This window comes from Castor canadensis, chromosome 7 (genome assembly GCF_047511655.1).
Source record: "Castor canadensis chromosome 7, mCasCan1.hap1v2, whole genome shotgun sequence".
Classification (NCBI taxonomy): Eukaryota; Metazoa; Chordata; class Mammalia; order Rodentia; family Castoridae; genus Castor; species Castor canadensis.
This window is the reverse complement of record NC_133392.1, coordinates 162,572,600-162,596,233: the sequence shown is the minus strand read 5'-3', so window position 1 is coordinate 162,596,233 and position 23,634 is coordinate 162,572,600. Positions and strand designations below refer to the sequence as shown.

The 23,634-nt window shown below is 51.9% G+C and overlaps 1 protein-coding gene across 4 annotated transcripts; it reads left to right on the top strand.

Annotated features, from left to right (window-relative positions):
* The first annotated feature begins 3,396 nt into the window (after positions 1–3,396).
* Positions 3,397–23,626, top strand: LOC109681086 (ATPase family AAA domain-containing protein 3A). Of its 4 annotated transcripts, none has more exons than XM_074081600.1 (16): positions 3,397–3,712; positions 6,028–6,104; positions 7,961–8,062; positions 8,389–8,448; positions 9,532–9,601; positions 10,316–10,481; positions 10,757–10,826; positions 12,400–12,555; positions 13,383–13,439; positions 13,665–13,790; positions 14,029–14,153; positions 14,727–14,778; positions 15,214–15,284; positions 16,342–16,509; positions 17,612–17,720; positions 21,374–22,936. In XM_074081600.1, the coding sequence occupies exons 1-16, from the start codon at positions 3,508–3,510 to the stop codon at positions 21,416–21,418; spliced, it is 1,659 nt and encodes a 552-aa protein (XP_073937701.1). In that variant the 5' UTR covers positions 3,397–3,507; the 3' UTR covers positions 21,419–22,936. The 4 variants fall into 4 exon arrangements, 2 of the variants coding, with proteins under 2 accessions (XP_073937701.1, XP_020011249.1); XR_012450160.1 differs by lacking the exon at positions 21,374–22,936 and adding an exon at positions 22,943–23,079 and having other exon boundaries at positions 3,398–3,712; positions 16,342–16,456; XR_012450161.1 differs by having other exon boundaries at positions 3,398–3,712; positions 16,342–16,456.
* Positions 23,627–23,634: the final 8 nt, after the last annotated feature.

Below are 23,634 nucleotides of genomic sequence, written 5' to 3'. Positions count from 1 at the left end.
GAATGTCATATATCCCCTTGGAATGAGTATGGTGAGGTAGGGAGCCAGGAAGACCTCCAACGTGTGTGTGTGGGGTCCCGACTCTCAGACAGGAGCAGGACCCAGCCCAGGCAAGGGATTCTGGGAGGAGGAGAAGATACAGACACCTGGGCAGGGGCACAGCAGGGACGACCACTAATTGTACTCATGTCAGAAATATCAGTGAACTTAGCCAAGCATGGGTGGCTCATGCCTGTAATCCTAGCTACTCAGGAGGCAGAGATCAGGAGGATCTAGGTTCAAAGCCGCCCCGGAAAATAGTACAGTGAGACCCTATCTCAAAAAAACCTTTAAAAAATAGGGCTAGGAGTGGCTCAAAAAGAAAAAAGAAGTATCAGTGAACCTGCTGTGATAGTTACACCCTCTGTGCCACAGACTAGATAGCTATTGAAGGCAGAGGCCCCCTGTCCCCACTAGGTGTGAGGACAGGCATAGGACAGCAGCAGTCCGCCTCAGCAGGAACTGGAAGCCATAGCTCTGGAGTTGTAGGTGTAGGATGCATAGTGCTGCCCAGGGGAGGCTCACACCTTCTTGGTGCTCCCCATGACTTTGACATCACCGACCAGCTGCCTTTTCAGTTCTAGGACAGCCACACTTGCCACAAAGTCTCCTGATTAGAGTGGGAGGCTCCTCACTGGTGGCTTCCCTGAAGGGCCAACTCACAGTCCCTCCCCAGAACATTTAGGAATACAAAGGCACATTGGTGGCCATGGACTGGAGCAGGACAGGGCAGCTGAGTGCCAGCACTAAGGCCACCATGACCCCACCTGGAAGTACGTATATCCGTACATCTGTGGGGTTAGCATCAGGGCCTCTGTGGGGGAGGGGAAGGAGAAGTGGGTGAACATGCCAGTCAGGGTGGAGGCAGGCCTCCAGATGGGTTGTGGCAACTGTGAGGGAGACCAGAACCAGCAGGTGCTTTTGGAAGTTAGGATGAATGGGATATGGAAGAGCCTAGTCAGCTGGGGGAGAGGGACTGACTCCTCACTCCTAAAGACTAGACCTCCCTAGGAGGACAGGACCACAGAGTGATGGCAGGGGGCAGCAATGGCTTTACCTTGTGATGGCTATAGGAGGGGGTCTAGGTATAAAGGGACAGACTTCTGCACAGACTTCTGGAAGAATGGGCAGGACAGATAGCCCCTGAAACTTTGGTGCTAGGAAGCTCTGGAGCTAGGTTGGTCCTGGGGGCCATGCACCTCACTGGAAGGACACAGCTCTGGTGAACTGTACAGCTCAGCTCCCCATAGGTCTGGTTATAGGCAGAGAACTCAAAAATCACACTCCCTGCATGCATTCTGGGAGCACCCTGGGAAATGTGTAGCCTCTCAAGGTCAGGCTAGAGGCCAGGCTGTCCACCTGTATCTTGAACCTCTGCAATCTCTCCTCTAGATCTTTAATGCTGGAGAACCCCCTCAGAGACAGAAGCAGTGCTTCTGGGGAGCAAGGTTAGGAAGGATCCATCAGCAAGACAGAAGAGCAGCAGCAGCTGAGAACCTCGCATTTGTCAATTAAATGAAAATGCTTCAGATAAAAAGCAACACCATGACTCCCCTTCCTTAGTGTCTTTAGAAAGGGCATGTCTGTCCTCCCAAATGGTCTAGGATGTTAAGTATCAAACACAAGTGGATGAGACATTCTGTACGCACCATCAGAATATAAAGTGTGGAGCACAGAGGGAAGGGGCTACCTCTGTTCTCTTTCTCAGTTTCTCTTCAAAGCATTTACCAAAATCGTGAGACAGAAATCAACACTTTTTTTTTTTTTTTTTTGGAGGCGGACAGGGGTAGGGTGTTTCACTAAGCTGTCCAGACTGACCTGGAACTCCAGGGCTGCAGTGATTCTCCTGCCTCAGCCTGACACTTTTTTTTTTTTTAACTTAAGCTAAGTTAAATGAAATTATTAAAATACACAACTTCATAAAGGGCAAGCTTGCTAAATGCTTGAGGATGGGCAGAAATCAGGCAGGCACTCCTCTCCTCTTTCTTATCATCTAAACTCTCTCCCCTTGCCTCCCCCCCACCACACACACACACACACACACACACACACACTCTCTCTCTCTCTCTCTCTCCATGCTGTGGGAGGGTGGGGTTTGCAGCTAGTGCAAAAAAGTTTGTGCAACTCATTTGGTTCCTACTCATGGGTGTGTGTGTGTGTGTGTGTGTGTGAATCATAGAATTACCTTGGAGTTTTAAACTTTTTCCTATTTTTATTCAGGCTTGAAATTCTTTCCAGCCAAGTCGGAAAAGTTACTGCATAGAGTTCGTGAACTCAACCAATTTTATCAAGGAAGCCGGGGACCAAGATGCTGACTTTGGACATTATGGGTTCCTCAGGGACTCCAGCCTTGGTCCATGCTGGTCTCCTCTGGCCCCAAGAGAGGCCATCCTGCCCTTTGTCCCCGAGGCGGGCGCGTGGCCTGCGTAGGTTCCCAAGGAGGAGCGCTCATTGCTTAGCGATCAGAAGACTGCAAAAGCTTCAGCGAGGGCACCCTCTGCGCCCCGGGGAGGGGGAGAGCGAGAGGAAGTTCTCTCATTTTCAAAATTCCGGGCTTTATAATGCAAAGCAGTGCGAAAGAATGAAGGAGATGGTGTATGTATGTGTGTGGAGGGAGAGTATTCGTTTTGCAGGTCCGCCCTTTACCTGACCGACGGTAGCAAAAACTGGCCTGGGACTCGATCTGTGAAGTTACTAAGCGCCAACCTTGTGCGCCAGGCACGGAGACCCTCATCGCAGCCTCATGCCTGCCGCCCTGCGGCTCGCCCAGGTCGCACCGTGGCTCCCGAGCCCTCGCTGCCCAGTCCGAGAACCCACGAAGTTCTGCGGGCTCACAGCGGGGGCGGTGGGTCCGTCCAGGAGAGCCCATGTCGCGGAGCCGGCCCCCTCCCCTCGGCCCTGGTGCTCACAGCCTCGCGTCGCCACCGCCGGGAGTCGCTCCGTGTCCCCACGCATGAGTTAAGTCTGCCCTGCGGGTCCGCCACCTTCCCCAGGTCGTCCCTCCCTCGGCCGCTCCATTTGTCCAGGACTCACTGCAGCAGCGTGTCCACAGCCTGTGCGACGTGGGTCCCCTCGACCCCCAGAGCTCCTGACCTTCCGCTGAGGTCTCAACTGGAGTTCCGCGGGCGCCCATAGCAACCAAGACAGCCCTGTTGCTAAGAGGCGCGCACACACCACTCCGGCAATTTTGTCCGTGCTTGATTCCGTAATGAAGCGCCCCGCCCCGCCCCGCCCCAGAGCCCAATCGAGCAATCGCAGTGGTGACGGCGATGACGTCACGACAAACAAGACCAATCCGAGGGCTGCATGTGGCGTGGCCCTCCTGGGCTTCCGTCGTCCGGAAGGAAGGGGTGTGTGTCGCGTTTGCGCAGTGGCCCTGGCCGCCTGCTCCGGGCGCGTGGCGGCTGCTTGGACCCGCGCGAGTCACGCTCGAGTCCGGGTCCCGGCAGCTCGCGGTGCTCACGGGCCATGTCGTGGCTCTTTGGCATCAACAAGGGCCCCAAGGGCGAAGGTACAGGGTCGCCGCTGTCCTTGCCGCCCGTGCAGCCCGGGGCCGAGGGTGGTGGCGACCGCGGCGCGGGAGACCGACCGGCGCCCAAGGACAAATGGAGCAACTTCGATCCGACGGGCCTGGAGCGCGCGGCCAAGGCGGCGCGCGAGCTGGAACACTCGCGTGAGTGAGGCGGGCTGGGGAGGGCCCAGGAAAGCGGGGTCCCCGGCGGCTCTTAGCGCTTGACCTCGTGGTAGTGATGAATGAAAGTGGGTCCACTTCTCAGGTGACCTGATCGGACCCGGGAGTCACGAGGCCAGAGCCTCTTGCGTGCCGGGAGACTCAGGTCCTGTCACCCTCTTGTACCTTCCAGGCGTCCTGAGGCCAGTGCAGAGGAGTTTTCAGAGGTGCAGGTGGCAGGTGCCGTGACTGTGCCCATAGGTCCTTCTGCTCTTGCCGCCTCCACGTGGGGGCAGGCTAGGCGTGGCCTGGTTGGGAGATCCCTTTGTGTGGTTGGAAGCTTTGCACTTAAAAAGGAGAACATGTTTGAAAGTCGTTTGGCTTTGAGGAAAATACAGCAGGCCAGAGGTTGCTGACCTAGGCTCATGACCTCTTTGAGCCAGGTGTCACCACTGTCTGGATCTTCCTTAAGCACAGGTCTCCTTCCCTAACCTTCGGTTCTCCTGTGATTTTGATGATTTACATCAAGATGTCGTTTTAAGTGTTCAGAGCCTGGAAGGTGGAAGGTGCTAAATAAATGCTGACTGAAAGAACACAGTGGTTCTCAAACTAAACTTTATCTAAGTGGGCTCTGCTTTCTCAAACCAAGGAAAACTTGAAGAGGGATAAGCAGAGGCTCTCTGATTGCCCTTCCCCAGTTGTCTATGAGAACATCTTAGGCAAAGATCCCTGGACCTGGCTGGTTCTCAGATCCCCCCAGGGACATTAAAAGCTTCCAGTTTTGGGCCCAGGACAACATGTTTCTTCTGGACATCGGGACCAGATAATTTTGTAGACACGTTACTAAGTATGCTAGATCACTTTCAATGATTAGGGAAGAGTTTTAGGAAACAATTACTGGGCTTCAGTGCATTTCAGATGCTACCAGACTTTTGACCCCAGACCTGATACTGCTAAGCCTGTTATAGGCTTAGCTAGGGGACACCTTTCTGCCCCAGCTTCTGGGGTTTTGCCCACTACCCATGCATACATGGCACCCATGTTCCTGTCTACTGTGCTGGAATGAGAGCCCAACGAGCTGTTGCTCCCATGTTCTGCTCAGAGCTTGGCTTCCTAGCTCCCCAGTCAAACGGGGCAGGCCTGGTTCTTCCTGTGCTTCTCCTCCGGGGTGGTGCTTTCATCTGTCTTTCTGGTGAGCCCTGAAGGCTTCATAAAGTAGGACAGAGAATGTGGTGGGCAAAGGAACAAGCCAGGGACATTGTGGCATCAGGAGTGGAATCTCAGGTGGTTCCATGTTTTTGTGTTAAAAGATTTTTATGATGAAATTGTGAACGGAAAACTGTCATTGAAGAAAATTTGAAGATCTGGTGTGTAGGCCTTTTCAATTAGAGTACCAGAAGTCACATTTTTTCAGAACATCTCAGTATTGATGGATATTAGTTCCACTCCATGAATGAAACACACGTAGAAGATATTTATAAATATATATGTACTTTTGAGGGGGGTGGGGGGCGGTATTAGGGTTTGAACTCAGGGTCTCACGTTTGCTAGGCAGGCACTCTTAACACTTGAGTCATGAGCCACCCCCCCCCCCATGGTTTTTTTATTCATTACAGGGGTTTGAACTCAGGACTTATACCTTGAGCCATTCCATCAGCCCTTTTTGTGATGAGTTTTTTCAAGATAGGGTCTTGAGAACTATTTGCCCCAAGCTGGCTTCAAACTGAGATCCTCTTGATCTCTGCCTCCTGAGTAGCTAGGATTATAGACATGAGTCACTGGTGCCTGGCTTTTTTTATATTTATAACCTCAAGTGCATTAGCTTGTTACCTCATTTTAATTCTGAATAGTCTTTTTGTTGCCAGCATGTGCTGGCAAGAAACATCATTTATCAGTGATGGTAGATAATAGGAAGCTTAAGAAAAATGGACACTTCAGCCACAGTGCCCCTTTTTGCTTAAATGAGAGATACCTGTGGACCCCATCTTCTATTGTAGATGGGTGTGTGGTGGCCTTTCTGATGGGGTTCTCTGCAGTGTGAGAGAACCCCATCATGGACTCAATCATGCTTTTTGTTGGGGATGGGCCAGCAGCTTGGGAGGGAGGGGCCATCTTGCCAGGTCTAACCAGGAATGAGGGTAGGAAGGTGAAGTAGACTGGGAAAATGGCCTGAGTGCATCCAGGTTAAGGCAATTCTGTTTCTCAGAAAGCTTCCTTGACATGAGTGAGTGCTTGCCCTCTGGCCACAGTTGCATCTGGTGTCACCCTTAACACCCTTACACCCAATGTCCTAATGTCCTCTTTTCTGCATCCTGTAGGTCATGCCAAGGAGGCACTGAACCTTGCACAGATGCAAGAGCAGACGCTACAGCTGGAACAACAGTCCAAGCTTAAGGTGAGTGGGCTGGTGCGATGGGAGGGTCTGGGGGGATGTACACAGATGATGGGCCCAGGGCCCAGTGGTGAAGGCAGACAGTATGGGGGGGCACGTTTCTACAGCAGAGCCACCTGGGAGGGCAGGTGTAGATGATGTATGTCTGGTCCTCTTAAGGCAGAAGATGTTTTGGGAAATTCTTTATTTCTCTGTACTCAGCAGGGAGATTCCCCCTCAGCATCATGAGAGTTTTTAACTATCAATACAAATCCCAAGACATTACACAAAACATCCATAAGAACTTTTTTCATTAAAACAAAATTCACTGAACATTTCCTGTGTAGTCCAACATAAAACGGACAAACGGTACATCTTTTGTCTTACAGTCTGCATGCAATGGAAAAACAAGTGTGTGTGTACATACGTACACACATTTTTACACAGTTTAATAGACAGCAGCAGGTTGGCAGTATGTCTGTAGACAAGAAATGCCTTAATAAAAATAATCAGAACCTACTCAACATCAGTCTTTTTCATAACCGAATGTTAGCGCATTAATGAAAACTAGTCAGTTAGGCTCCTAGTACACATTTCCATTATTACTTAACTCGTAGTATCAGTGTCCTCCTTGGTCTTCACAACTGACATAGAAAATTGTTGAAGAGTATGGCAAACATCAAAACAAAAGAGCCCCCGACTTGTAGGCATGAATAAGTATATAATGGATTTTTTTCCCCTACCAGTGAATTTTCAAGCCATCAGGAAATCACCAGAACTGGGGCTAGTTGTGGCTTAAGCAGCAGAGTACCTGACTAGCAAGCATGAAGCCCCAAGTTCAAACGCTAGTATCGCAAAAATAAATAAATAAATACAGGGGTGGGGTGGCTAGTTAGTGACTCAAGTAGTAGTGTCATAACTGATTCTCTTTTTTTTTTTGGCGGTGGTGGGGTTTGAAAACAAGGGCTTCACGCTTGCTAAGCCAGCCCCTCTACACTTGAATGTCTCCAGCACTAGAAATGAATTTACCAATTTATTTTGTCTATATCTGAGGACCAAGAATCAAAGTTAAGCGTTTAAGCCAGGCATGGTGGTACATGCCTGTAATCCCAGCTATTCAGGAGGCAGAAGCAGGAGGATTGTGAGATTGAGGCCAGCCTGGGCCAAAAGGTAATGAGACCGTATCTCAAATACAATAAAAACAAAAGGGCTGGGGTCATAGCTTAAGTGGTAGAGCACTTGCGTAGCATGCATGAGGCCCTGAGTTGTATCCCTAGTCCTGCAAAAAAAAAAAAAAAAAAAAAAACCCTTAGTGTTTAGGTGGGTTTGGAAATCCAGCCACCATTTGAAAACTGCCTTTAAAAAATGACCACTGCCAGACACAGAGATCAGGAGGATCCTGGTTTGAAGTCAGCCCGGACAAATAGTTCTGAAGACCTTATCTCGAAAATAACCCAATACAAAACAGGACTGGCGGAGTGGCTCAAGTGGTAAGAGTACCAGCCTAGCAATTGTGAGGTCCTCAGTTCAAACCCTAGTACCACCAAAAAAAAAAATCCAAAAAAACCACCAAAAATAAGTTCACTGAATTTATTTTAAAAATCATAAAATGTTTCTCACAAAAGAGCATTCATTGCATTATGCACACTGCTCTGAAAAAAATTCCAGGGACATGTTACTTTCTTCCCTGTCCCACCTCCCTAGAATGTTTACAGTGACCACAAAGCAAGGTGTTCACAAAAATGCTTTTTGTTGTTTTGTTTTGTTTTTTAAAACCACCAACAATGAACAAAAAGTAAAATTTTCTCAGTGTTGATGCTGCACAGATGAGCAGCCCTAGGGAGAGGGTGTGGAGGCATCCTGAGTGGTGTGTTCTGCAGGAGTATGAGGCTGCTGTGGAGCAGCTGAAGAGTGAGCAGATCCGTGTGCAGGCTGAGGAGAGGAGGAAGACCCTGAGTGAAGAGACGCGGCAGCACCAGGCTGTAAGGGCACAGTGGCCACTTATATTGGAAGCCCAGGGTGATGGGTGTGGGGGATGGGATCAGCTCTGAATCTCTTTCTTATTGACCAATCAAGGATCTACTGGGTGTCAGTCATTATAACCAAGCCCTGAAACACCCAGTGCACAAGTCCTGGTACAACACCTTCAGTGCCATCCCACCCCCAGCCCTGTGTCCACATGTTTATGGGACGTGGGCAGCTTTTTTGAGATCTTAGCACCGAATCAAGGTGGGGCCCTAACTGACTTCTGGCCCATCTAGTGACTTCCCAGACAAGGAAGTGTCCTCAATGCTGTCTTCCTCCCTAGAGGGCCCAGTACCAGGACAAGCTGGCCAGGCAGCGCTATGAGGACCAGTTGAAGCAACAGGTGAGCAAGGCACACCTTCTCTGTCATGAGCACGGGCAACTTTGTGGGGCTGACGGGTGGGCCAAGTTTATGGGTGAGAATGTGTGGGTCATTTTCTGTTGCTGACTGCTGGAATATGCGCACAGGCCCATGTGCACAAAGATACTCCCAGGCACAGAAATGCATACAGCCACCCACGTGCAGAGATGCCTGCACACACATGTACATAGAAACCTGCAGGTGCATGCATATGCCTTCCTGTGCGACCTCCACAGCAAAGGTAGGTTTTTTAGCTGCTCTCAGGCATCTTGTCAGTCAAGGACTTTTCTGGAGAGCACCTGGCTGACCAGTGGTTAGCTGAGGGCAAGGTCCCAGGGCACTCCAAAGCCTGGATGACTCTCTCTTGGACATTGCTGGCTCCTAGCTGCAGGGACTAATCAACCTCCGTGTGAGTTCCTGCCTGTTGTGGGCATCAGCACTGTTAAACTCAGCAGGCAAAGAGCATTGTCCTATAAGACTTAATTGATAGCAGTGCTGCTGAGAGCTCCTTTGCAGCAACTGTGCTGGTGAAGCTGCTTCTGCCTTGGCACATCCTGAGGCAGGGTCAAATGTGCCTATATCAAGTGCATAGGATGCAGGGATGCTGGGGCTCCTCAAGTGGGTGGAAACTTTTCTGGTTTGGAGTAGCTGAAACTTGTTGACTTGATGTTCGTTATTTTGCTGATTTTAGCTTTTCCCAACCAGGTGCAGTGGCTCAAGCCTATAACCCTAGCTAATTGGGAGGCAGAGATTGGGAGGATCACAGTTAAATGCCAGCCTGGGCAAAAATTTCTTGAGACCGTCATCTCAACCAATAAAACCTGGACCTGGTGGCACATGCCTGTCATCCTAGGTACCCAACAGGCATAAATAGGGTTGTGGTCCAGGTTGTCCCTGCTGTAAAGTGAGACCCTGTCTCTAAAATAACCCACACAAAAAGGGCTGGGGGTGTGGCTCAAATGGCAGAGCGCCTGTCTAACAAGTGTAAAGGCTGAGTTCAAACCCCATTACCACCAAAACTTTAAAGAAAAAAAAAAAACTTTTCCCTTTTCTGTGGCTTCTCAGCAACTTCTGAACGAAGAGAATTTACGGAAGCAGGAGGAGTCTGTGCAGAAGCAGGAGGCCATGCGGCGAGGTAGGAGGAGACTTGGGTGAGCAGGGGTCTGCTGGTGGGGAAGTGGCTGTGCTGGGCACCTCAGTCCCTAAGAAAAGTCTGAATGGTGGCTCACTGAGATTCCCTTCAGGACTGCAGTCATTGTCTGTGCTTTATCACTGAGGTGCAGGGTCCTCGGCCTCTGTTGTTAGGGCTTCACTCTGGGGCAGAGGCTTCATCTGTAGTCTGTCCTCTGTAGCATCTGGGCAGGCAGTTCTGGGACATGGAGTGAGGCCATGCATACATGCTTCCCAGCAGGAAGAACAGTATTTCCAGTCTTTTGTGGGGGGACTTGAAGTGACTGTGTTGGAGCCTCTTGCAGGGACAGTGGCTTTTCACTTGGTGTTCATTCTTATGACTGATAAACAGGGACATGTGACTATATTGCATGACTTTTCTGGCATTTTGATAGTTGAGTTTCAGCATCACTAAGGTTTCTGTTGTGATTCTTTGTATATTTTGTTTCTTTAAACATGAAACGTGTTGTCCTAAGAAGGGTGGGCTGAGCCAGAGAACCTGGTTTCAGGTCTCCTCCATGGGCTGGAATGGCTGGCCCCAGAGTGTGCTCTGCTCCCTGGGACACTGCATTGTTCCTGGTCTGAGCAGTGCCAAGGCCTGCATATGTGTGTCAGCATTGTGGGAAGAGGCGGGCATTACCTGGACTGAGTGCTGCTATCCCTGCCTTTCCTGGGGCAGCCACTGTGGAGCGGGAGATGGAGCTGCGACATAAGAACGAGATGCTGAGGGTGGAGGCTGAGGCCCGGGCTCGGGCCAGAGCTGATCGGGAGAATGCAGACATCATCCGGGAGCAGATCCGCCTAAAGGCTGCTGAGCACCGTCAGACCATCCTGGAGTCCATCAGGTGAGGCTGTAGCCAGAGCCCAGTGCTGCTGTCTCTGTGTCCGCAGAGGGAGCTGGTGAGGCACTGTCAGAAGGTGCCCTTCAGGTCCTCTGGGACCTGCAGCTCTGAGTCAGCACCATGGTAGGGACTCTGACCCTGTCGTGGCAGGCCTTTGCTTACTGACCTTTGGGACTGACCTCTGAGCTTAGGAGGCTTCGTCATGGGCTCACTATGATCTCTAGACAAGTGTTCACGTCTCCATGTCCTCCCAGACACATGGTCATTTTCCTTTGCAGGACAGCTGGCACTCTGTTTGGCGAAGGATTTCGTGCCTTTGTGACAGACTGGGACAAAGTAACAGCTACGGTAACCACATATCCCAGGGGCAGGCCTGGTGGACGGCTCTGGGGCACAGTGTGTGGGGGCCTGTCCATGAGTCTAGACCCCATTCCTTGCTGGGGAGACATGCGACGCCCACAGACACACTGAACATTGGTGCTCCCACACAGAGCAGCCAGGCTTGAGCTACAGCAGGTGCTCCTCAAGCTGGTGCAGAAACTCACTCAGTTATGGCCAAGCCTCTAGGTTTGGGGGCGTTTTTGAACAATTCAGTGTTGTCTTAAATCAATTTTGTGTTGCCGTAACAAAGTATCCAAGACTGGGTAACTTATAAAGCAAGGAAGTTATCTGGCTCACTGTGCTAGTGCTGGAGAGTTCAAATAGCCACACAAAATGAACCTCTTCTAGGCTCCACCTTGAAGGTTCTGTTGCCTCCACAACTCCACACTAGAGACCAAGCCCCCAGAACATGGATGTTTGGGGAATAAACCACACCCAGCCATAACAAACTGCTGGTGTCAGCAGCCTGTGGTGAGGCTCAGGCTTCCTTCTGACCCAGAGCCCAGAAGACAGACATAGGAAAGGTCTGGAGCTCACTTTCCAATGTCCTTGGGAGAGGGTAGCTGGAATTTTCTTGCCTGGCACATTTAGCAGAGTGGGCCCAGCCAACTCCAGGGAGCAGGAGATGGATACTGACACCAGCCATGCAGGCCTGAAGCCTCTTCAAGCCTCTGAGGTTCGCACCCTGTGTTAGCAGTTGGCCCACCAGCAGGGAACGCTCAAGGTGCGTGCTAGCTGGCAGGGATGTTTGCTCATGATGATTTGGTCAGTACCCCCTGGCCCTGGCACACTGTGGGCGCCTGCATGCAGTGCGTGACCAGAATACTCACGAATGTCACAGAATGTCTACAGATGCTGTTCTCGTTGGAAGTGATGGGAAGATGCCTCTTAACGTGTTAAAGTGAAGGCCTGCTCAGTGTGTTAAGCCTTCATCTTTAAGAGGGATTAGCGATTTCAGAGTAGCCTTGTTTTCCAGGAGCAAGGAAAAGTTTAGCTTCTTCAGTGGGTAAGAAATCAGGGGATAAGCCAGATGCTAGTGGCTCACGCCTGTAGTCCTAGCTACTCAGGAGGCAGAGATCAGGAGTATCAAGGTTCGAAGCCAGTCCTGGACAAATAGTTTGCAAGACCCTATCTCGAAAAAACCCATCACAAAAAAAGGACTTCGAGGAGTGGCTTAAGCAGTAAGAGCACCGACCTAGCAAGCATAAGGTCCTGAGTTCAAACTCCAGTGCTGCCATTAAAAAAGAAAAAAGAAAAATCAATGGAGGATGTGATTCTCGTGGGCAGCCAGTCTGGCTACCCCACACAGTCACATTCACCCTGCAGCCTCCACCTTAGAGGATTCACGATACAAAGCTCAGAGAGAAACTCTGATAAAGATAGGTGGTGATAAGCTTTTGATCCCTTCCCTGTCTTGTGCAAGTAGCACGGCCTGGCTGTGGGATTGAGGTTCTAGACTCAGTCATCATTCATGAGGTGCTAGCAGAAGACCCTTGCTGTCCCTCAGCTGCAGGTGTAGACTGCTGTCCTTCTGTTCCAGGTGGCTGGATTGACACTGCTGGCTGTTGGAGTCTATTCTGCCAAGAACGCCACTGCGGTTGCCGGCCGGTATATTGAGGCTCGATTAGGGAAGCCATCCCTAGTGAGGGAGACCTCCCGCATCTCAGTGTTGGAGGCACTGAGGCACCCTGTCCAGGTAAGGCTGAGTGAGAGCCTAGGGCTTTGTGTCCTTCCCAGGTTTCTTCCCACATCACAGGCAAGTGGTGTACATTCTATCTCTGTTCTCCCTTTTACCCAAATGGCATCAACTCCTTCCTGCATGTTGGCTTGGGTGTTTATCCCTGCCTGGTGTTCCCATCAGGCCTTCACATCGCTGTGCACTTCAGCTCTTCATAAACTCTGGGCTCCAGTGTCTGTCCTGACACAGAAGGTATGAGGAGTAGTTTGGCTCTGGCTGCCTCCTTCAGTAGCTGAGCTGCTCAGCCTTATGGATCTGTTCTCTGCATGGGCTGTGGATGGATCTCCTCCAGTTGCTCAGGGCAGGTGGTCAGTAAAGAACTGATAAACTGGCAGGCATGGTGATGCATGCTGTAGTCCCAGTACTTGGGATGCTGAGGCAGGATGGTCATGAGTTCAGGACCAGCCTGGGCAAATAGTTCCTGAGACCCCATCTCTAGAGCAAAATGGACTGGAGGTGTGGCTCAAGCAATAGAGCACCTGCTTTGCAAGCGTGAAGCCCTGATTTCAAACCCATGTCCCACCAGAAAATAAACAGATAAATTTAAAAAATTAAAGAGGGCTGGGGGATGTGACTTGGTGGTAGGGTGCTTGCCTAACAGGCACAGCATCCTGGGTTCCAGCCCCAGCACTGCGGGAAGACAATAAAAGTCGGGACTGTACATCCCACCAAGCACAACATCACACATGGTTCCAGCTCTGATGCCATGGTCCTGGCTGGGGACTCTGCAGACTGGTGGGTTGCTGCAGCTCTGTGCCCAGCCAACCCTGATGACCCTCCCACAGGTCAGCAGGCGTCTCCTCAGCAGGCCGCAGGACGCGCTGGAGGGCGTTGTTCTCAGTGTAAGTCTGTGGCAGCAGGGGTCTGGGAGGGCTGAGCTGCTGTGTCCAGTCCCCCTGGTACTTAGGCCAACACCTTTTGGTGCCTGAAACTCACATGCTGTCTATAAACAGCCTGCATTTAGCTGCCCTTGAGCTAGTCCAGGGAGTGTCCATGGACCAGTTGCCCCCCAAGGCTGTCCTTGGGCTCAGGGAGAAGGTTCCCCAAACCGCATCTCCCCCTGCCAGCCCAGCCTGGAGGCACGGGTGCGGGACATCGCCATAGCAACAAGGAATACCAAGAGGAACAAAAGCCTATATAGGAATATTCTCATGTACGGGCCACCAGGGACCGGCAAGACACTGTTTGCCAAGGTGAGGGCAACTGGCCATGCAGGTGGGATGGGATGGGATGGGATGGGATGGGATGGGATGCCTCAGGGCGGGTGTTGTTTGCTGGCCCTCTGGGCTCAGGGTGCTACTCTGGATGGAGGGGCTTCCCAGCATGTCTAGTGTGAAGGAACTGTCCATGTTGGGAAGAGCTGGTGGAACTGTGAGCTTTGCAGCAGGAAAGGGAACATCTGCTCTGTCTCTCCCACCCCGTCTTGCCCAGAAACTCGCACTACACTCAGGCATGGACTACGCCATCATGACAGGCGGAGACGTGGCTCCCATGGGACGGGAGGGTGTGACCGCCATGCACAAGGTCTTCGACTGGGCCAGCACCAGCCGGCGAGGGTGAGAACACCACCCCCAACACGCACGCGCACACACACGCGCACGCACACACACGCACGCACACACGAGCTCTGGCTCTAGAGTCCCACCAGGCTGCCCCTGGGAGGGTCTCTGGCTGGCCTGCTAAGGCCTTGAGGCTTCCTATTGCTCTATCCTTGAGACTGTATGGGAGGCCCCAGGCGGCCTCTATCCTCTGAGAACACCTGGGGCAGGCACTCGTGCTGTGGAGATTTCATGATGAGGGTGAGCTGCTAGTGGTCACAGGGCCTCTAGTGCAAGAGGGTTGCCAGTACTGAGGGCCAAATGGGGAGGGTGCTGCACTCAGGCTTCCAGCCATGGGTCCTCCTTGAATGTTTGCACATGTGTGCATCCTGCTTGACACATGCTGTCAGAGCTGCAGTCTAGGCACTGTGTTGGGTGCTTGAAGCGGTGAGGTGGTTTCACTGGGTCAGCATGTTAGAGTTCCTAACCTGGCGGCTTCTCCCTGGGGACTGCTCCACACAGCCTGCTTCCAGGAGCTTCTAGGCTCAGGTGGTTCAAGCATCCCTTCACCTGGCCACCCTCTCATTGCAGCCTTCTGCTCTTTGTGGACGAAGCAGATGCCTTCCTCAGAAAGCGGGCCACTGTGAGTGTTCTGGAAGCCTTTTTGCCCCTGGAAGGTGATCAGGGCTGGGTGCTCTGACTAGGTCCAACCTTGTGGTTGCCATGTCCTAGAACAGGTTGGGCCAGGCTGGCTGTGCTGGTCAGGGCTGAGGCTTAGGGTTATGGTTTTGCTCTGAAGTTAAAGCTAAAGTGTATTTGGCTTGGTTTGGTTTGGGGTTTCAGTGCTGGGGATTGAACCAGGGCCTCGTGCACACTAAGCTTGCACTCCACTAGTGGTGCTCTGCCCCTCAGCATCATTTCTCAATCTGCTGGAAGCTAAGTTTTGGCTTTCAAGTCAGGGTTTATGTTCCTGCACCTGCCTGGCCCTCCAACACTGGCCCCTGTGGACCCTTCTCCTTGGACATTTATAAAACTTTGCTTCTCCAGCTGGAGACTGATCCCAGAACTTTCTCTGCAGGAGAAGATAAGTGAAGACCTCAGGGCTACTCTAAATGCCTTCCTACACAGGACGGGCCAGCACAGCAGCAAGTAAGGGCAGCCCCACCCCAGCCTGTGCACAGTACTTTGTCACCCTTGATCCTCATGAGGAAAACTGAGGCACTAACTGGGCACACATGGCTGCTAAGAGGCAGGACAGAGAATATAGTGCCCAGTATCTGGGCAGCATTGGGTTGATCTTGACACCCCTACTAGGGAAGGGCTGGAGGTCATGGAAAACACATGTCAGAGTCTCCTGGCAGAGCCAGGTGGTCACCTTTGTCCACACACCCAGGTCAGGCCTTCACATTACCACCCCAGCCTGCATATCCCCTCCCGATGGCCGAGGTTGCCCCATGATTGTGATATACTTCCTTGGGGACACAGGCAGCCTGGGTGCGAGCCGAGCATGTTTGCTCTCACTGGGAGCTGGTACAGGAACAGGTCTTAAGGGTCTTCGGAAGGGGCTGCATTTTGAGTAGCTTCCCTGGGCTTCCTGCCCACTAAGGTAATTGTTGGGACGGGTGCATATGGCAGGGCACACTTTTCCCTTCCAAATCCCTTAATCCTTTTCCTTGCTTGCTCATCACCGGGGGAAGACCAAGCCCTCTAGCCAGTATGTGTGCACCTTCTCAGGTGCAGAGCCAGGCCTTTCCAAGAGGCAAGGCTAGGTTCTTGGCCAGTAGAGTTGATGCTCCCACGCAGGGGACCCTACGCCCTGGTCCAGTGTAGGTCCCTCACTTGCTTTGAGCACAATAAGGCTTCTGTTGAGAAGAAGCATGTGTCTCGTTGACACCATTGACAGGGTCATGGTCAATTTTGAAAAGTGAACCGGGGGGCAAGAATAAGAACCTGAGGATGCTGTAGCCTTGAGTGCAGAATTTGCAAATGGGCCTGGTGGGCTTAGATGGCTGGATCTTCCTGGGGTTTTCTGGGTTAAGAGCTGTTAAGAGGTGGGGGTGTAGCTCAGTGTTAGTCTGCTTGCCTAGCATGTGTGGAAGCCCTGGATCCTGCCAAGTTAGATTCTTCTAGAGATTCAAGAGACTCTCCTGCCCCTTGAGGGGCTCACACCAGGCCAGACCCTCAGCCTGCGCATCTGTGGCTGCAGGTTCATGCTGGTTCTGGCCAGTAACCAGCCCGAGCAGTTCGACTGGGCCATCAACGACCGCATCGACGAGATGGTCTGCTTTGACCTGCCACGGCAGGAGGAGCGCGAGCGCCTGGTGAGAATGTATTTTGACAAGTATGTTCTTAAGCCGGCCACAGAAGGAAAGCAGTAAGTGTCTAGCCCCTGCATAGCCCACCCCTCCTGGCCACTCCAGTCCTGGCTGTGGGTCCATCTAGTTGCTTCCCTGGGCTTTAGGCCACCTGCATGGGGGCCCTTATGTATAAGCATTCCCCATGTGGTTCCCCTGGGGTTCCCTCCCCTTGCTCTCCACCTGGGGCCAGCTGCCAACTTTCCTAACAGTCCACTGTCCCATTGTCTGGGGCTTTAAGGAAATCCTCAGGCTCTGGGTGGTGAGGGAAAGCAGCGCTCACTGAATTCACTCAGAGCCTTGTGGCTTGGAGGTAGACAGTCATCACTGAGCAGTCTGGCCTCCCTCTGTCCAGCTGCATATCCAACCTGCTGCTCCAGTGCTGCTCTGAGGGCCTGGGCTGTGCGGGTGGCAGGTGCAGGCAGAAGCTGCTAGTAGGGACACCTGTAGTTAGGAGCCTGCACTCCCTGAACCCATACTGCCATGTCTAGCACCTTCTTACATACCTCTGATCAGCAGAGGCTGCGCTGTTTTCAACTGTCTCTGGGCTCCAGGCTCTGCAGCTCTATATCTTTCCACATCCTGACCTGAATCCCTTGTGCTTCCCATCTCCATTCTCTGCTCTGAAGAGAACGTGGCTTGGCCCTGCTACTCCCTGTGGCTGGACCCCTGCTCCATGCTGGCCCAGTGCCCCACCTGGCTCTGGCCTGGTAGTCCCAGCCACAGCCTAGACAGGCAGCCTGGTTCCATGCCCTCTTTTCACACATGGTCTCTGGCCTTTGAGCTGTTACTGCTGGAAAATAGGATCACAGGCCTCTCACACAACTGTTCTTTTCCCTTCCCCTGAGAACCCACCTGCTTAGAGCTTGTCACTGACTAAGCATTCAACTGGCACCTGCCTCCTCTTTGGGGACTGTGTGCAGATGTGGGCCATGTCTGGAGTAAGTGGGAGGTGGGAGGAATCTCAAGAGTGCAGCTCTCCCTGCCTGGGCCCCAGGGCTGCGGGAGGAAGGGCCATACCCAGCAGGTTAGGATGGGGGGACAGGGACAGGAGGTCAAGGCTGTGCAGAAGAGGCTGCTAAGGCTCCCAGTCCAGGTGCCACTTGAAAACTCTTCTTTCAGACGCCTGAAGTTGGCCCAGTTTGACTACGGGAAGAAGTGCTCAGAGGTTGCCCAGCTGGCAGAGGGCATGTCAGGCCGTGAGATCGCCCAGCTTGCTGTGGCATGGCAGGTGAGTCAGGACCCAGGAGCTCGGCCAGTTCTTTGCTGAGGAATGGACCTGCTTCCTCTGGAGTTTCAATAGAAGGCCATGAAGTCCCCAGATACGGTGTGTGGGTCCACTGGGTTCTGCTCCATCCCATACAGGAGGATTGGGGAAGGGTATCAGTAGCTCATCCTGTTCTGGCCAAGATCTGAGGCAGATGTGTGGGAGGCTCTGAGGCAGGTGGGCAGTAAGGGCTCTGCTCACCTGGGCTGTCAGGTGGCGGCAGGTGAGTGCTGAGCTCCGTCTTGCTCCAGATTACACCGTGGAGCCTCAACGCGCATGCTGTGTGTAAGTACTCCTGGGTGTTTGGCTTTTTAGGCCAAGTTGACTGTGGAGTTGGGGGCAGGGAGCAGAGCGTTGTCTTTCTTAGAGCAGGCAAGGGTGTTGCTGACTCAGCACACACAGGCCTGAGTGGCCGCTTGTTACTCTGACGCTGTTTTTTCTCTGAAGTGGCACAGCAACAGGTTCAAGGCCCTGGGCAGGAAACACTACCCACAGCAGGTTGGGCAGTATCCAGGAAACTTCTGCCTCTGGTGTGGCTGACAAAAGCCATGTTGGTGGTGTGTAAGGTGCTGTGGTCACCTCAAGCTTTGTGTCAGTCTCACCTCATCCCAGGGGCCTGTTGTCCAGGCCAAGTGCCATCCTGGCCACTTGAGTTTAGCGGTGTGTTTAAATGCATGTGCTTTACGTTAATTGAATGGATATTGACCTTGATTTGGATTTTGTAGCCTGAGTGTAGAGGGATGGTGTGAGTCAGAATGAGCTGGTATAGCTGCTGTAACAAACACCTCACACTGAAGATCCCATCCTTATGTGGCAGCTGAGGACTCTGGTCTATTCTCACATGGGACCCAGGTCTGATTCCACAGCTGACAAAGTGGAGATCAGGGAGCTTGGCAGGCTATGGATGTGCCATTCAAGCACTGAAATTTGTGTTCTCACAGTTCTGGAGACTAAAGTCCAAGGTCAGGTTCTGCATGGCCAGGCCCTGGTGAAGAAGGCTTTCTTGTGGCTTGTGTGGACCACGTTTTTGCTGTGTCCTCACATGGTGGGCAGTGTGAATAAACTGCTGTCTTTTCTTGTGTTGCTGATCCCCAGGGGTCAGGGCCCCACTCTCTGCCCTCATTTCAGTTATTCACTCAGAGGCCTGATGTCCACATAGCCTCTATGGTGGGCTCAGGATTTCAGCTTATTGCCTAGTCTGGGAGAGTGGCTCAAGTAATAGAGTGCATACCTAGCAAGTGTGAGGCCCCAAGTTCAAACTCCACTGCTGCTAATAAAAAAAAAAAAAAATTCTATTTTACTTTATCTATTTTTTTGTGTGTGGTATTGGGGTTTGAACTCAGCCTGTACATTGAGCCACTCCACCAGCCCTTTTTTGTTTCGTGATGGGTTTTTTGAGATAGGGTCTCTCAAACTATTTTCCCAGAGCTGGCTTGGAACTGAGATCCTGATGTCTGCCTCCTGAGTAGCTGGGATTACAGGCATGAGCCACTGGCACCCAGCTATGTTTGTAGTTTTATTGTACAAGTCTTTATCTCCTTGCTTAACTCCTAGCTACACAGCTCACCCTTTTTGATGGTGCTGTCAGTGGGATCAGTCTCTAAATTCCCTTCTTGGCTTGCTGATGGTTCATGTGTACAAAGGCAACTCGTTTTCCTGTGCTGACTTTGTGTCCCCTTACTTCACTATTTTTATTGGTTCTAACAGTTTGGGGTTTTTTTGGTTTTTTTCCCCCTAACTTTTGGGTTTTCTTGCAGTTCTAGGGATTGAACCCAGGGCTTTACATGCTAGGCAAGTGTTCTACCACCGAGTTGCACTCCAAGCTCACCTTTTTTTCTTTTTTTGTGGACCCTATAGGGCATTCTACATTTAAAATGTCATCTAAGAACAAGAATATTTTTACTTCTTTCTTTTTGATTTGTTAACTTTTATAACTTTTTCTTGCTTAACTGCTCAGTTAGGACTCCCAGTACAGTGTTGAACAGAAGTGGTAAAGCTGGAATCCCTGCCTTGCTCCTGGTCTTGTAAGAAAGCTCTAGTCTTTACCCTGTGCTGCACATTTGCTGAGGCTCTGGTGCATGGCCTTTATTATGTTGAGGAAGTTTTCTATTCCTAGTTTGTTGAGTACTTGCATCAAAAAAAGTGTGTTGAAGCCGGGGAGTGATGGTGCACAATTGTTATCACAGAGGGGTCACTGGTTCAAGGCCAGCCTGGGCTACATAGTGAGACCCTGCTCAAAAAAAAAGGAAAGGAAAGGAAAAAGGAAAAAAAAGGCAGGGAGAGGAAGGAAGGAAGGGAGAGAAAAGGAAGGAAGGAAAGGGAAGGAAAGGGAGGGAGGGAGAGAAGGAAATGAAGGGAGGAAAGGGGAAGGAAGGAAGTGGAGAGGGAGGGGAAGAGAAGGGAAGGAAAGGAAAGGAAAAAGCCAGTTGCAGAGGCTCAAACCTGCAATTCTAGCTACTGTAGAGGTAAAGATTGGGAGGATTGCAGTTGAAGGGCAGCTCAAGCTAGCCCTGACAAAAAAGTTCATGAGATCCCATCTCAGTCTATAATTTGGAGTTGTATTATGTTTCTGTAATCCAACTACACAGAAAAGCACAAATAAGAGGATTTGGTCCAGGCCAGCCCAGACATAAAGCAAGTCCCTGCCTTAAAAATAACCAGTTGGAGGCATGGCTTAAGCTGTACAGTGCCTGCTTAGCAAGCTCAAGGCCAAGAAAAAGGAAAAAGCAAAACAGCCGGGCACTGGTGGCTCATGCCTGTAATCCCAGCTACTCAGGAGGCAGAGGTTAGGAGGATTGAGGTTGGAAGCCAGCCTGGGCAAATAGTTCCACAAGACCCTATCTCAAAAAAACCCTTCACATAAAAGGGCTGATGGAGTGGCTCAAAGTGTAGGCCCTGAGTTCAAGCCCCAATGCCACAAAAAAAAAAAAAAAAAAAAAAGAAAAAGGAAGCTGAATTTTGTGCTTTTTCATGTCACTTGAGATGCTCCTTTGTTGAGTGGTGTGTCACATCGATAGATACTTGTGTCTCAAAACAAATCCTGGCCGGTCATGGTGCATCACCCTATTAAGATGTGCTGGATTTGGTTTGCTTGTATGCAGCTGAGTTTTCTTTCTTTCTTTCTCTCCTTCCTTCTTTTCTTGTTTTTTTTTTTGGTTTGTTTGTTTGATCTTGAAATGGGGTCGGGTAGCCCAGGCTCCTGCCTCAGCCTGGAGTGGATTCCAGGCCTGCACTGCCATGCCTGGCTTATGTTTGAGGCCTTCACATCTGTGCTTATCAGGAGTGTCTATAGGGTTCCTGTGGGGTTCTCTGTTGGGGTGATGTTGGCAGCGGAAGGATTAAGGAGTGTTCCTTCTCCTTTTCTTCTTTCCCTTGGAAGATTTTGAAGAGGACTGGAGTTAATTCTAATAATAATTCTTCTTCCTTTCTTCCTTTAATTTTCACCTCCCTCAAAACTTAGTGCTAATTCTTAATGTTTGGTGAGCTGACCACTTTGGCTGCCAGGCACCTTTATGTTTTTTATTTGCTTTTTTTTTTTTTTTTTGGTACTGGGGTTTGAACTCAGAGCCTGCACCTTGAGACGTTCCAACAGCCCTTTTGTGATAGGTTTTTTCCAGATAGGGTCTTGCAAGCTATTTGCCCGGACTAGCTTTGAACTGTGATCTTTCTGATCTCCACCTCCTGAGTAGCTAGGATTACAGGTATGAGCCACAAGTGCCCGACTTACTTACTTTTGAAATGGAGTCTCACTGTGTTGCTCCAAATGACCCTGAAACTGGGCTCAAGCATTCCTTCTTAAGGGACTGCACTATAGGTACACACCAAGCCTGGCTAAACTTCCTTTTTGAGTAATTTTGGATTCACAGAAAAGATGAGGGATAGATCAGAGGTACAAGTTGGGATTGTTAGCTCCTGTTCACAGTACTGTCCCCCTGCCCTGGCTTGGTCTTGGCCCAGGATCCCATCCAGGACATCCCGTAGTCTTAGTCCTCATATCTCCTGGTGGGCTCTGCCTGAGCCATTCCCCCTGGGCTGGGCTGCTGAATGAGGCTGCTTGACCACCCCTCGCCTGTGCGGGGTCTTGGGCAAGGTGTGGTCCTGCCCTCCACCAGGTGCGGCTTCCCACCTTGCTTTTGTCCTCAGGTTGGCTTGAGGCCTGGATGATGTCAATGGCTCCCAACCCCTCCCCAAGGTGTAGTCTGCTCCCCTCAGCAGGTCAGGATGAGGCAGTGGACTCTGGGTGTGTCTGTTCCTTGGTAACCCTGCCAGTCCTGCTTTCCGGGGGTGGGGGACGGGTAACACCATGGGTTATCACCCCACAGGACCCTTTAGGGCAACTGTTACAGGAGGGTGCTGTGTGCAGCGCTGTAAGTCCAGTGTCTGTCCAGAGGACAGCCTGGGGCAAGGGTCCCTACTCAGCTGGCTGGGGGGTGGGGGTAGGCACCTCTGTCTGGAGCTGCCCTGCATTCCCAGTTTCCTCCAAAGCATGGTGCCCTTGACAGTCTCCATGCCTCATGCCTGACCCACAAGAGCCCCTGGGCCACCACGCTCCCCTTGGGACCTGCCTACACTTCTCTGATGTTTGCTGAAGTGTGTGTTGAGTTCTAAGCCAGCCAGCAGGCGCACCTCCCCTCTGGCCTCATCTGCCTGAGTACTAGCCCCTTTCAACAGCGTTGGAAGGGTACACCTGGATCATCTCAGAGCCCCGCTGGCTGGACCCTGACCTGAGTGCTGTCCTTGGGGAGGACAGGGTGTGGGGGGGTTGTCATCCAGGAGGGATGGACACAGGGAGAGGAGTCGCCCCCTTTCCACGTGCCCCTGAGGATGGAGCAGCTGCTGTTTTGGAAGTGTTTGAGAGGCCTGTGAGTTGCAGGGCCTGCTGGGACTCAACAGTGCTCTCCTGCAGGTCCTAATCATCCCAGAGGCTTAGCATATGTGTCCTGCCCAGAGGGAGCCACCCTGGGGTCTGCAGGGGGCTCTTCCTGGCTTTCTTATCTTTAGAAAGCCATTAAGAAACTGCACAGCACAGAGGTCACAGTGTGCTGGGCAGGGCTGTCCTCAGCTGTGGGTCTACCAGTTAGCTTGGGCATGCCCATGTGTGCTGGTGCCCAGGGTGGCTGTGGGCTCCCTGTGCAGGCAGGCAGGCTGGCTGCTGGCCCACCCTCAAGCGTACTCTTTCCTGCCAGGCCATGGCGTATGCCTCTGAGGACGGAGTCCTCACAGAGGCCATGATGGATGCCCGTGTCCAAGACGCTGTTCAGCAGCACCAGCAGAAGATGCAGTGGCTGAAGGTGGAGGGACCCAGGCCTGAGGCCAGTGAGCTCCCACTCCATTGACTTCACAGCAACCAAGGGCACCGCACGTACCTGGCCAGGGACCACTGGCTGTACCCTTCTACTTCCCAGTCCCCTTAATCTCTGGGCAAGGCCAGGGATGCCCTGAATGCCTTTGCCCAGCTGTGGGTGCTGCATCATGGTCGTTGACTCCCCTGCCCCAGTCTGCCCCTCCTGCTGTGGGTATGGGCTGGGAACTAGGACAGGCCCCCTTCCAGGACACTTGGCAAGATGTGTTCCCAATCCCAATTCAAAGCGGAGAGGAAACACCCAAAGGTTAGCTGTGCTAGCTGGACCAGGGCCTGTGGAGGCCAGAGGACAAGGAGACCCTGTGCTGCCCATCCTGTCCTTGGCCTGGACACCACCCCCACCCTGCACACATTTGTGCTAACAATCTGCCTGGCCCCTACCTGTTGGGGTGGATCTGGGGCCAGGCAGCTGCTGGCCATTGGCATCCAGTGCTAAGAGGAGCTGCCACCCTCACTTTGACTGGAGCTGGTCCTTTTTATCCAGAATCTAATAAAACTCTGAGCCCTTGCTGTTTT